Source organism: Macrobrachium rosenbergii, chromosome 17 (genome assembly GCF_040412425.1).
Source record: "Macrobrachium rosenbergii isolate ZJJX-2024 chromosome 17, ASM4041242v1, whole genome shotgun sequence".
In the NCBI taxonomy this organism is placed as follows: domain Eukaryota; kingdom Metazoa; phylum Arthropoda; class Malacostraca; order Decapoda; family Palaemonidae; genus Macrobrachium; species Macrobrachium rosenbergii.
Window position 1 is genome coordinate 15933770 of NC_089757.1, and position 15874 is coordinate 15949643.

The 15874-nt window shown below is 35.8% G+C and overlaps 1 protein-coding gene across 1 annotated transcript in view; it reads right to left on the reverse strand.

The window, feature by feature from the left end:
• The window catches only part of LOC136847563 (lachesin-like), a 464069-nt gene that overhangs the window by 92330 nt on the left and 355865 nt on the right, over positions 1-15874 (reverse strand). The window contains exon 3 of the mRNA XM_067119287.1: positions 1708-1915. Within this exon, the coding sequence (XP_066975388.1) occupies positions 1708-1915 (208 nt within the window). The remainder of the gene's footprint in view (positions 1-1707; positions 1916-15874) is intronic.

A 15874-nucleotide genomic window follows, 5' to 3' on the forward strand; every position in this document is an offset into this window, starting at 1 on the left:
TTGTTAACTTTTATATCATCAATATGTTTTTAAAAGATTTTAACTTTAGGACAAGTTCTGTCTTTCTCTTTCCTGATGCTGCTTCTATTTTGCCTCTCCCTGTCCAGGTAACCGCTGCCCCCAGGGGAGTCTGGTTACGGTACCCAAAATGCGCCTCCTGATGAAGGATCTCTTGCAACGCTACGTCAACCCGTAGGCAGATCGAGTAGAACTGCAGTCAGGAATATTAATAGCTGAGAAGAAATCACCTAGTTAGAGTAACTGCCGTCGTTCCTCATCACCTAGTCTATTTGGGAGCTAACTACCGGTATCAACAATCTTCAGTGACTTTTTATTTTGATTTTTAAGTTCACCTCTGTACATTTCATGTTAAATTCCTTATTGTGACTGAAGATGAACCCAAAGTAGGGTTCGAAAGCTTTTAATAATTTCACACGAAACTTAAAGTTACATTACTGTGGACTCCTTAGAACAAATAACAATGTTATTAACAGCAATAACAACAGTAACAGTGACAATAAAAATAGCAATCATAAAAACAATTGTGTTAGAAAATGATAAAAATTACATGAAAACAATTTACGTAACCAAAGGTGAAGACGCGTTCTCTTTCTCTTTCTTTATAGACTTGGCATCATCTCGGGGAATAATGAAATTTGTTAGGACTCTGAGAATCTTGGCAGCTATGAAGCAACAACGACTAATATATATATATATATATATATATATATATATATATATATATATATATATATACATATATATTATGTGTGTGTGTGTATATATATATATATATATATATATATATATATATATATATATATATATATATATATATATATATCACGATGAAATTTGTGGATGTCATTATTATAAGTTTGTGAAACCAGGTTAAATTTATTATTTTAGCAGCATTCGTTAACGTTTTGTACGTTCAGTTATAAAGCTAATTATATTCATTTCTTATTGCCTCTAACCCCATTAGGGAAATTTAACATAAAAAAGTTCATGATGATGATGGTTTAATATCTAACAGGAACTGAACCTGTCGCTGAGGTGTATATAGCTCATAAATGCCAATTACCAAGCTGTATAACTAAATCCATGCGTCAAATTTATGGAAGTTTGTTGGGAGGGCTTGAATTCTTTGGTCTTAGATTGGGAGTGGTGGGGAATTCTAGGAGAAAAAAAAAATGAATTTGAAAGCTAGGTAGGAAGAGACCTAAGGGAACACATGGAAATTACACGATGGAGAACAATCCACATGGAGTTCAAACAGACTAGGCTGCAAACCTTAATAATGGCCTACTTTAGCTCTACAACTGGTGCCTTGGAGACTAACCACTTACTACACTGAATTACCCTGATTGGCCCTGCACAAGGATATCATGAAGTTGCCTACTACTACTACTACACGGGGATAGTCTAATTGGATCTGCAAAAACCTAAAATAATGTGGGAACATGTTAATCAGACCTGCAAAGGCCTAGCATAAAGTTACAGGATTTTTGTTTTCTTATCAGGCTTGCATAGGCCTAGCATAAAGTTACCTACTACATTGGGATATTCTGTCCAATCAGGCCTGATCAGGCCTAGTGCTATGAGTACCATTACCTACTACTTCAAGGTACCCTTACACTCAAGTGCTTATTTGATATGTGTAATGGTATAGGCCAGCATAGAACTAGTGTTAAAAACACCTCTTACCTACGACTTTGAGGTACCCAGACTGAGCCTGCATGGGTCTTGTGTTGATTTGACACATGTAGAAGCCCCGATCGCTCAGTCTCACTTGCTCGATGTAGAGGAACCAAGTTGTGTTGTCACTGCTGTGGACTTTGAGTCGGTAGTTTCTGATGATCATCGTGGTGCCGATGGCTAGCAAGGTCTGGGAGTCCTTCGTTACCCAGGCGATCTGGTGGTGAGGAAACGTGTTTCAGAAAAATCAAAATCACCCAAGTAATCATGTCTATTAATAAAGCTCTATGGATGTTTTGTTACACGCAAATATTATTGACAGGAATGACGGAAATAGAAAGGAAGCGGCAGAATAATAACTTGGGGAAAAAAGAAGAAAATATTTGTTTCAAAAGACAAACAATTTCGGTTTTCACGTATGTTAATATTCTTAGAGATATTGATGCAAAAATTAAGATGTCACCAATCGATCCTTTTCCAAAAGTTGATAACCGACACTGGTTATATTTAGACATACGCATAACACATGTTTAACTGTTATTATCACTTTGCATTCTGAGCATTCGGGAGCTGGTTCATGTGGGCTGCTCATAGTGTCCATGTGTCAGACGAATATGACCTATTCGGAGACGTGTCAGATTTCCTTGCACATGTCTCTTTGGTATGATGAACTCCATTTTTAACTCCTGGTTTTATTTGTTTCAACTTACTATTTTCAGGTTCTTCATTCCATTTATTTTGCTACTTGTTTATAATGCCTACTTTTATGTGTGTTATATAATCGTTAACGGGGATAGTTACATTCGATCTTGTCATAAGGGCTGCTTCTTTATCTGCTTTATCGGCATCTTCATTTCCCATAACCCCTACATGGGCAAGGATCCAACATATTTCTATATTTTTCCCATTATTATATAACTTATTATGGAAAAATAACTTTATTTGTTGAACAATGCTATTTTTTGTTTGTAACTCTGAATGGCTTCGACGTCGCTATAGGAAGCAGTTAGGTACCTGTAATGCTATTTTAGATTTGACATGCCATGTGCATGAAAACCTAGATAAGGCTTTTTTGAGTGTAGAGTAATTCAGATCGATTTTAGTGCTGCTTTAGACTTATAAATCACAAGGCACTTATTTATAAACTTCAGAATCTTGGAGTGGGCGGATATGTTTTAGGATTACTTCAAGATTTCGTTACAGATAGGCAGCAGCGAGCTGCTGATGATGGGATCTTTAGTGAAACAAGACCTATCGTGTCCGGAGTTTCACAGGGTAGTGTTCTTGGTCCTCTATTATTTTTGGTGTATACAATCGATATGGTTGTTGGCCTGGGAAAAAAATTTTTTCCGTATGCCGATCATGCGGCACTTGTGGGTGTAGTAAAGTCTCCACTTATGAGAAATGAAGCTGCCCTCAGCCTCAATCGAGATATGGACCGGATCAGTGAATGGTGTAGTCAGTGGGGTATAAGGCTGAACTCTAGTAAAACGAAAACACTACTGATTAGCAGATCTCGTACGGATTTTCCATTCCATCCTCCCCCTTCAGGCGGATGGGACTTTGCTGAATGAGTCTGAAGCTTTAAATATTCTAGGTGTAAATTTTGACTCACATCTTACTTTTGAGAAACATCTTATGAAAGTTGCAGCAAATGCCGCACGAAAGTTAGGTAATGTTCGTAAGGCCTCATATATTTACAACAGTGATAAAATCAATGCACCTGTTTTAGGTCATTTGTGCTTCCTTTACTAGAATACTGTTCTTCGGTATGGATGTCTGCTTCTGCCAGAGATTTATCTCTTTTAGATAAAGTGGTTCGTGATGGTAGGTTTCTGTTTCCTGATCTTAGCAGTTATGACTTGGAACATTGACGGATGGTCTCTTGTTTGTTAACTTTTTCATAAGCTGCATTTTAACAGACCTTTCACATTCACAATTGATCCCTGATCCCCTTTTCCTGCCGAGAGCAACCAGATTAGCTGAACAGCAACAACAATATGCAGTAAATGTGACTCGCTACCGAACTTCGCAGTTCCAGAGGTCCTTTGTTCCTCACACCGTTGGACTGTGGAACAGTCTCCCCTGAGGAGTCGTGCAACTGGAACTTCTAAAGTTCAAGCGAAGATGCAATGCATCACTACCCTAATGTTATTCTCCTTGCATTTTAATGCATTTTTATCTATTTATTAATTGATTTTTGTCTTTTTAATAAGTGAGATCTCTTCCTCTGTATTTCCCTTTACCGTCTCTTATTTCCTAATGAGCACCCTATTCTTTGGAAGCTCGAATTTCAAGACAATGGCCCCTGTGGACTTTCTCCATATCAATAGGGCTCATCTTCTGAATAATAATAATAATAATAATAATAATAATAATAATAATAATAATAATAATAATAATAATAATAATAATAATAATAATATGATCCAAAGCACAAATAACTTGAGCATTTAAAACATCAATATTATTGTTTCAATACTTTGGTGATCTAGGCGATGAATATAGTAGACTTCATAGATAATACTGATTCACAAATTTACTGACATGCAAAAATCACGTCTAAAATAGTTGATCGTCTAGGAACATCGTAAACCCAGTTTTATATAATACTAATAATGGATAATCGTACCGGAACCAGATTTATCAGTTGCTAACAATTTACATCATATATTCCGCACATGCTAAGGTAATGAAAAATTATTGAGCTGCATATATGTCAGAGTCACATACTTTCATTTAAGAACTTTCCAAACATAGTCCACTTATGCTTAGGTACAGAGGAATTTAGTTACTTGTGCGTCAATATCATGTGCTTTGGGAAAATCCTTGATCATATTAGACGTATACAGAAGCCTCTGGAAAGTGTCTATTCCATTCAATCTCCCGTTAAGGTTTTGAAAAAGTTTTCTTCCTCCGTTTTCCTGTACAACTTCCATTACTGAAGAGTTCTAAGCTTTTCTTAGAGTTCTGTGACAAGGCAAGTTTAATCTTACAAAAACATCAACAACAAAAATACCTCTTCGTCGTCTATTTTGATTTATGGCTTGTGAATCAGGGCACTGTTCTTAAAGTATGCAAAAGGCTGTCGATAATTATGTCACAAGAATGTTTACACTTATATCGGTCAAAACCCGGACGCTGGGGAGAATTAGGCATACCTTTAACGTACTGACATTGTATAACTGGAAAGTGCAATTAATTATTGCAATAAATTTTAGTGGTCTGCTGCAAGCGGCAATGGCTCGTAATGAGGCTCACACAGCAGAAAAGTCTGAGTAAGCATAAAACCGCCACGTAAACGAGCTTAGGACCAAGATTATAGAATTCATTTACCTTTGGGATGCGGACAAATATTCAAGATTCACTCAATTACTCATTATTCACTTACTTATTCACGCGTGACCTATTGCATACTTTCTACGCGACCGAACCAAAGACTGAAACCTAAAACTACGACAAAATGAACCAGGACTGTAAATGAAAGTTGCTGTATTTCAGTCCTTACCCTAAAGAAGTATTTACATGAGATTGAGCTGACATTTATTATATATTCCAGTGTTTTATCTACACAAGTAACACCCGGTAGCTTCCAGATATGTAAATGTATGGTTTTCTTTGATAAGCTTTTGGCTCCCCTAGACTCAGTTTCTTTCTCTCTGCCAACACGCATACATATATATCTTTTCGACATTAAGCCGTTGACCACAGTACCGAATCGTATATAAACCCCCTCGCAGAAAACTTTCACCACACTATGGTACGTGTCATTTCCTTGTACGTACTTTGAAAGGTTTTCATTTTGAACTTAAGTTGTACTTTAACCTACACTTTTACTTTTATTTTTCGATATTTTCTCTCATTCCCCCTTGTGAGGATAAAACATAGACTTGCCCTTTTCAAATGCATTTGTTGTTTATATAAGTGGCCTAAGATTTGAAGTTTCTGTACACGTTCATCCATGAATCAGCGACTGAAATATGAACGTGGCAGTGACAATTGACTTGTTTGCTCCGGAGCACCATATACTATATATATATATATATATATATATATATATATATATATATATATATATATATATATATATATATATATATTTACATATATATATTTATAAATATATATATTATATATACATATATGTATATATACATATACCAATACTATATATATATATATATATATATATATATATATATATATATATATATATATATTATATATATAATGTACGTATATATTACACACACACACACATATATACTGTATATATATACATACACACACACACACACACAAACATAAATATATATATATATATATATATATATATATATATATATATATATATATATATATATCATGTATATTGCGAATTCTTGTGCACATAAGTCTTTTACATTTATATATATATAATTTATATATTATATATGTGTGTGTGCGTGCGTGTTTATAATCACTCCTACACGCGATTTTATATCCAACACCAACGGGAGGAAATGAAACACGGTTGTACATCCTGACCGGTGTTGGCTTTATTGCTAACTAAGCCATCTTTAGAGGACTGATGCAAAGTGGTAGAAATTCAAAATATATATACTAGCAGGACAGTACATACGAACTGTCCTGCTACCGTATATATTATGAATTTCTGCCACTCTGTATCAGTCCTCTGAAGATGGCATGGTTAGTAATAATAGCCGACACACACACACACACACACACACACACACACACACACACACACACACACACACATACACATATATATATATATATATATATATATATATATATATATATATATATATATATATATATATATATATATACATATACTATATATATATAAATGTAAAAGACTCATGTGCACAAGAAATCGCAATATACGGTACTGGTATTTACCGACAAAATAGAATAGACACTCAGTGTTACTGCGTATCAATGCCAGAGTAATTTCGTTAATAAAACGGAAAGTCCTACGTCTGAGGGACTAGATTCCTATTCTGACAAAACTTCCCAATGACGCTTCGTCACTATTTCGAGGTTTAAATACTGAGTCCGCTTCGCGATTTCTATAAATTTTTGAAGCATGGTATTTCATTAATGCACATTAGCTTCGACAGACCACTGAGTCTCCCTTCTAGGCCTTATAAAGTTTACCCAAAGGATTATGAGCGGTTAAAATCGAGCAAGAAACCAGAGGATCACTTAAAAAATAAAGGGTTAAAATAAAACGAAGACACTGAAGGATTTATTGATAAATGAGAGGTCGGAATGAAATTAAGACACCGAAAGATTGCTTAATAAATAAAGAGTTACAATAAAAGCAAGACGCCGAAGAACTACTTGATAAATGGATGGTTAAAATGGGAGCCAAAAATATAAATTGATAAATAAAGAGTTAAAATGGGAGAAGTAGGTAGTATCTTGATGAAGGTGGAAAATCAGGTGGCAAGACACCAGCGTGTGGTGGGACATTACGAGCGACATCAGCCCTTAATAAAGTGTCATTTTACACATCTCTTAATTTATCTAACTATTTATTAGTTTTATTTATCTTTAGTTATTTGTTATGTTCGTTTCATTTTCGATTTTTATCTTCGTATATGAATATTCTATCCTCCGGAAGCCTTTGTGTGCAATTTTTAATAATAATAATAATATAATAATAATAATAATAATAATAATAATAATAATAATAATAATAATAATAATAATAATAATAATAATAAAAAATAATCTCGCGGAATGAGATCCCCCTCAAATTGTTCAATGCTTTACAAAGAAATCGTGCATCACAGACACAAGAAAGATGAATCTAACCCCTTCAGACGCCCTTAAGAAGCTGAGCTGAGGGTAGCTCTCAACCATGCATTGTTACGACGATGACAAACCTGTAAAAGCGTCTGCGCTATCTCCTAAAAGAAGGCGTTCCTATATAATCACTGTTCCCCTTCAACACACGTCAAAGCTCGACCACCAAAGTTTCATCAATGAGGTCGAGATACTGGACACCGCCTGAGAGAAGAAAAGCCTCCGGCTTCTGCAGGCTTTACAGTACACACACACACACACACACACACACACACACACACACACACACACACACATATATATATATATATATATATATATATATATATATATATATATATATATATATATATATATATATAAATTTCTATGAATACTATAAAAGCAGTGGATCTTCTTTACATCATTTTCAAAAGGAGGAAAAACAGGTAAATTCCTTTGGCGCCAGCTTCCGCATCCCGAAATACTCTACTTCCAGTCACGCCTCTACCCCGAGCAGCTACAAGTGACCTACCTGGCACCAGCAACAACGTCATACGAGAAACAGCAACCAAGGAGAGGCATAGGTTAACACAACGGCCGTGACCTTCAAGAGCAGCAAGCGGGTAATCATAATTCAGAACGGAAAGCACTACCACCCAGACAAAACAATCGTAGTGAATAGGTACTGTACCTTTACATTCCTACAACCGGGAAAGATGAATATCAGTGAAATTGTTATAACACCCAGCAGAAACAGTAATTACAACACGTAACAGTATTAATAATAAAAGGATATTGTAATCAGAAGTTGAAGTGTTACATTTTGTAGTGCAATGTTGCAGTCTTTCTTCACTCAAACAGTCCATTTTTCGTTTCATTCCCGTTGTTTTCTAATCTTTGTAAAAACAAAGATTAGAAGATAATCTATAGGTTTCTTCACATTTTAGTCTGAAGATATGTTGGCGATGTATGTGGGTTTGGGATATGGATGAAATGGGCATGCCTGCAATATAGATAACATGTAAGGGCCAAGAAGAGGAATACCTAAGATGGATTCAAATACAAAATTCACAAGTACATCCAGAATACACATAACATAGAGAGGGTGAGTAAGAGTGAATGCTGTTGGCATAAAGGGGATCGAGGTATAGATTGAGTAAAATCACAGACAGATGGTCCAAGAAAGTGGATTAGAATCTAAACAAATCATGAAGTCCTGCAATCGACTGATTCGATATTACTATTTCACTATCGTCATTATCATCACACCCTCACTTACCACCATTATTATCATCACTATCACTTTTGCTGTTTCGTGTAGATATTTTTGTTTTGTTTACGTAACTGCTATCTTTTATTGCAGTATTCTAATGATCATTAGATATATATTTTTTTTTGGGGGGGGGGAATATTATATGAATATTTCTCCTGTATGCTGTGTACACGTTTTGCTGATTTTTTTTTTTACAAATAACACAATACGAATTACAGTATTGTTATATAAAATAAGAAAACTGGATTTCTCCTGCCAAGTTCTGAGTAATACCAAATTGTAAATGTTTATTTAGTGTTGTAATTTAGGATTCTTTCAGAGTAAAATAATACTCCACTAAATAATGAAGTAGTTTAAATTGTGGTGACTTTATCTAATAGTTATTTATCTACTCTCTCTCTCTCCTCTCTTCTTTCCTAATGTGTTAATATAGTTTCGTTAGGTATCGCAGCACCCTTAAGAAATCCTGCAGATAAATCTCTGGAGGTATTCGAACCGATGGCTGAGAACGTAGACTTAGAGCCTTGATGCCAACTCTTACTGTGGGCATTTTGATCTTCATGACAACTATAAGGTATAACTGGAAATATAACTGGCCTTTCCTGATGGAACAATCGAGGGTCGAAGGAGCACCTCCAAAAATAAACGTGAAAGTTAAAAGATGATAAGATACAAACCTGGATACCGGCAAAGAAGCAATATGATTTTCTTTATTCCATTTGGTTCAATGACTTAGCACAGAGTCACAAACATAACTAATGTGTAGGTCAAAGACTTTTTTTTCTTCTTTTCCATGAAGCCATGGCTAGATATGGACAACTGGATTGTGTTACTTCAATCTAACCAACTGTGAAATCAGCCTTTCTTTTTGATGACGTTTGGATAATAAAGTTGCAAAGAATTATATGATAGCATTTTATAACAGTTTTGGATCAAAGACTTAGTCTAAAATCAGACGTTAGGTATGGATGTTTTTTTCTCCGGTGAGGTAGATCAGCAATTTCGCCAGTGGAAGCATACATATGACAAGATTGGCTCTGTACATTTCTATGTTTTGTGTTATATCTTGAATTTCGGTCACCACAAAGATCTTCTACACCTCGATTTTCTCCCCACGTTTTCGATACGTTTTCCACTGAAAATCTTGAATCCAAAATACGAAATACATGAAAAAATAAGTCTTCCGCATGAGATTCCCATTTTGGATTAAAGACTTTCAGTAGGAGGAGTATCCAAAAGATATCATGAACTGAATAGTTCATGAGGTCATTGTTGCTGATAAAAACAATGGCTGGGTACAAGTGACCAGATTTTTTTAGAATGATGGTGGGAATGAGTTTCAAATATAATTGTAGCATTGCAAAAATAAAAAAAATACTTATTATCAAAATTCCAACTGATATTTTGCTATTCTGCAAAGAGCACGAAAAAAAGAACCATGTACGCGATGAATTAATTCTTAACAGTTTTTATATGCCATCATAAAAGCTTGCGAATGGACAATAAACTTCCGCTCCCTGAAAACAAGCAGCATATGTAATTCAGGAAAACCGAAGCATGCAGAGAATTCAACAGTTTTGATGGGAATGGCATAAAAGAATCCTTGCGATCGCAACTTCCTCACAGCGTCTGAGAAAATTATGAACCAAGGCATGTGTAGCCAGCTACACGCCTAGCTTTCGAACTTTTAAAACAATAATAATGGATATTTCAGTTTACAAAGTTACTTGTCAAGGCTTTTCTCTCAGGGAAAAGTTCTCTAAAATCCCAATTACTTTGGCTCCTTATGACTGTGATTCATTGCCACACATATTACTACTGTTTGATATAAGATTCTGTTCTCCAAAAATTTTTTTGGTGGGGGTGACAATTCAACATCAGTTTTCACTACAAAACTTCTCCAATACAAAAACGAATCGCCCTTTTCTCTCTCTCTCTCTCTCTCTCTCTCTCTCTCTCTCTCTCTCTCTCTCTCTCCAGACAATCGTTCATTTGTAACGGTGCGTAGTTTTCAATGGTGAGCACCCATCCAAGTACTTTCTACAAACATGGTTGCCTCAATGACGGAACACAAGAAATGCTGAAAACGTGTCTTAAGAGTTATATCTAAATCCTATTGAATTACACTGATTTTCTGTCACTAAATTAACTCCCTCGAGTGAGACGCAATTTCACAGAAATGACAAAGCACCGTGACATTTCAACCATCGGCGACGGGAACTTGAAACAAATAAATGGCATTTCGATATAAGACTCATAAGAATGTCACAAATCATCGATTTACAGAAAATTAATATATTTTTGACCGACAAAAAGGTGAAGAAAACAGAAATGTAGGAATGTGAGGCTTTTCAGAACTAAAGTCCCCTTGAGACTTGGATCACACAGAATATACCTTCACGGAGGAGCAACATTTCAATACCGTCGCCGTCAATCTCCATTAAAGATTGATCATTATCATGGCAGATTGACATTTGCTTAAGGCAGGGTCAAAACCGGTCGCTCGCTAGATGCTAGAGAAAATATTCTTCGACTAATTTATTATTAATTCAGACTGTCCGCACGGGATTCGGGCGAAGAGTGGCACTCAATAATCATCTCAAATCTCTCCTTCCCTCACTCTCTTTCGCTTCCCATATCAACCTAATTTCGTCGGGTTAATGCGCCAGTAAGGGGGAACTTAATGAAATATCTTATATTGATACGAGACGGTCTTATCAAATGCTCCGTTCGTGAATAATGAAAATTTCTATCATCCTCTGACCCTCTATAGTCAAAGTTTTTCTTTTTGTGGTGCTGTTCTCCGGTGTGTACGATGCATGAACACACATTGATACATATACACGCATAAAAATCTCTCTCTCTCTCTCCCTCTACACACACACACACACACACACACACACACACACACACACACACACACACACACACATATATATATATATATATATATATATATATATATATATATGTATGTATGTATATATATCCATCCGAATAAACACTTAGGCTACATATATATAACGCCTGGGAGCGTACACCAGCATGTGTGCAATTGTCTAGTTGACCTGAAATCATGAACTGTATAATTTCAAGGTAAATAATTCTTCAGTCTTACGAATGATGTTTTCTCTAATCTCACTGAAACCATAATTTCTCGACAAATCCACGATAATAATGAATCCTCTAATGTTCAAAAACTCCCGTTGGTTTAGGGCAAACTGACTTTTCTTTCTCAAAATTTATTTTTGCGAATGAAACTAACAATTTTCAACATATTTTCACTTCTTTCCGATTCAGTATTTGAGTTTATGTTGCTGCAAAATCATTTGCTAATAAACGATTAGACAGCAACACAATTCACTGAATTTTCAGTATACTGTCGTAGCAACCAAATACAAATAAAAGGGTACTGCATTTGTACTCATACATTGGTTTATACTTTCATCCAATTTTCTGAACTTCATAGATAGGAAGAAAAATTTAAGCATTGTGAAAAGGCTATTTCCACTAGACATACAAACCTACGGTACTCATATCACTACTGATAAGAACGTGATCTCCAGTTATTTTAATATATTAAAGAAACCTACGCACTCTTCGAGTACCATGATCATTTTACCACTAAGTGATCCTCCTCTAATCCCATAAACGATATTCCCAGCCCCCACCTCTCAAAAAAAAAAAAAAATCACCCAGTCTTTAAAAAATCTTTCAAATCTGTAGAATTAAAAAAACTCTCAAAATTCACTGAGGCAGACCAAACTCAGACCCGTTTGCATCCGCGCAATGGGTTGCCAAGAACAGTAAACACCTGACGTCATAATGGCTCGGGTGACGTCACAATGGCCTCTGTATATGCAAATGGGAATAGCGGACGCGTTTTTACGGGTGGTTTAATTTCGCGCCCTGCCTAATGTTCGTCATCCGATTTGCTGGCTGTTTTAGAAGCCGAGAGGAGGAGGAGACTGCCATGTAGTGTCGACGGAGTTGCATGAAAATGCGGGGTTAATGACGTGCTCTTGATTGAAGACGGTGTTTCATCAAGGAACTTAATGAAATGAATTTCGTTTACAGCCAAAAAGCACAGAATCTATTGCTTTTCCGGAAACGAATGAACTGATGAATTACATTAACCATGAAGAGGGAAGAAGGAAGAATAATTTTATTTTTTTTTGTATATGCTAATGACTGTATTAAGTGAATTTAATTTCGCGATGAACTTACATATGAGGGATAATTATCATTGTGTAAGTATTAGGACCAAGCTCTGTTGAAAAAATTAAACTATAAAATTTACAGCATTTCAATAACACATTAATACTCATGAAATGCTACTTAGATGTAATGTCTTAATGTGAAAATTATTTCCTTTATTTTCTATACACACCTATCAAACAGTATTAAAACTCAGAGCATGGTAATGATATCAACCGTGGATTATATACATATACATATACATACATATATATATACACACACTCATATATATATATATATATATATATATATATATATATATATATATGCAATGGGACTAGGTGTGTGATTAGTATCACTCTTGTCTACTAGTCAAGAAGTTCCAGGTACAACTCCTGTCTGGGGCATGAGGATGGACATGTTCTGTTCAGTGCCATTGCTGACGTAAGTAGTGAATAGGGACCTATTAGGCAACGCCTATACACAAACACACACACACAAACACACACACACACACACACACACACACACACACACACACATATATATATATATATATATATATATATATATATATATATATATATATATATATATATATATAGAGAGAGAGAGAGAGAGAGAGAGAGAGAGAGAGAGAGACAGACAGAGAGAGAGAGAGAGATAATAATTGGCACCAAATTCTACAGAAATGAAAATTAGTCGGGCTAAGAGTGTAGAGTCATGTTATACTTGAGAGACCTAAACCTTTATTGCTTAAGAGTACCTGTATCACTAGAAGTAAATACAAGAACGGAAAATACTAGTTATCAAAACCCTGTCAAAACGAGAACGGGAAAACGAAGAAAATAGTACCTTGAACAATACCTATATTTATAGACCAAGTTGCCAACCCTTCATGTGGAAGAATCATTGCAATTTGCTCTCGATTTTAGACCGAATCTTTAAACTTAACTGCAAAACAGATATATATATGTGTGTGTATATATATTTGTGTATATGTATATAAACACATATGTATATAATTATATATATACATACACGTACATATAAGTATATATATATATATATATGACCAATAAAAAGCTAGTTTCAAAAAAAAAAAAGTTGATAGTAAATGATTTTAGTGTCAGTGACAACCAAGGAAGCTGTACGAAGAACAGGCACACACATTTATCATGCACAAAACTGCGCTCTGGAGAGGACAACTTCATCTCCCTAAAAAATGCGCTGCAAAGACGCCTGAAAATACGCATCGAAGCGCGCGCGCGAACGCCCGCTTTGCCAAACACTTAGACCAATTGGAAAGATCGAGGCCCCATCTTTTACGGAAACAAAAATGATAACCTCTAGAGCCTGCTACGTATCTCTCAACAAATGCTTAACCTTTTGAGAATTTAACCCGCGGGCAGACGGCCCCACGGTAGCCTTGGGACCCTTTACTGCCATTCAGGAGCGTTAGCATCAGGGTCGTAAAAATACAAGAAAATTTCCCCATGGACATCTAGGAAGGAGCAACCTAATATATCGCAATTGCCCCCTTTGTCTAGCTGTCTGTCTATCTGTCTACATCTAAAAATTAAATTTTCTTTTACCTCACCTAACTCTCTCTCCAACGCCTCTCTTCCACTTCCTCTCTCCCTCTCCCACCCTCCCTCGCTCCAAAGCTGTTTCTCAGTGAGGCAAAGGGGATTTATGGTCAAGAGAAATTGCTACTTGTCTGCGTCTGGTATTCTCGTTTTCTTTCTTCGCAAAGAAAACGGAACTGAAGAGGCTGAAAGATACCCAAATAAAATTGGCACATACGAAGGGGAATTGCATGCCGCGCAATCTGCAAGAAAGAGATAATATGAAAGTCAGGGTGCGAGTAAAACCGACTGGAAAAAACAAAATATAAAAGCAAAAGTGACAATGTCATCCAGAGGCCAGTAACATGTACACATACATTAGTGTGTGTATGTGCTCACACTGAACCACTTATATCTTCGTAGACCGGACTGATTTGCTTTGGTAGAATATTTCACTAGTATTCAAATAAACCTAGCAGAGACTCATTATAACTTCACTTATTCCTCTAAAGCTATCTGGAGAAATTCTCAACGTCTCTGTGACTCAGAATGCGTCAACGCACAGGCAGACTTCAGTAATTTGAAAATAACTGAAACTGCAATGGCAAGAAATCAAATAAAATATGCACAAAATTCTTATGGTATAGCCTCGCTCGCTTGGTATTAACCTTACTGCAACGACTTTGGGGCTTTACAAAGACCCACTGGAGCCAACACCAGACAGCTAAGAACTGTTGCATGTTTTAGTACACTTTTTTTATTAATTTACAAGGCAGTGGTGCTGGCCTCTACGCTTTTATATGCTAGCTGGGAGCGTTAACCAGTACCTTAAAAAAAAAAACAAGGCGTGGATGTTAAGCTATCCACTAAACCTTCCTCCGTTATACAGGCTTAGGGTCATCATGACGACAATGACTCTAGCTAGATCTCATTCTGCTTGCACTGGTCAGCTTTTTCATATTAATTAAACCTATATGTGTACTTTTGTTGCGTAAGGAACTGAGATTCCAACGCCATGTTTAACTCTGGCTTGACGGAGGCATGAAAACAGGATAAAAAAATGGTAGTCAAAAACAGACACTCATCCTGCCCTAAACATTGAATCATAATCATGACGTCATCAAGAACTCTGTAATGTGAAACAACTCACAACATTGTATGTTATTCATATTGATATAAAACTGACACTGTCAGAAATTTAAAGTTAAGCAAAAGACCAAAAAAACAGTTCTCAAAATCACACACACACACACACACACACACACAGAGAGAGAGAGAGAGAGAGAGAGAGAGAGAGAGAGAGAGAGAGAGAGAGAGAGAGAGAGAGATTTAC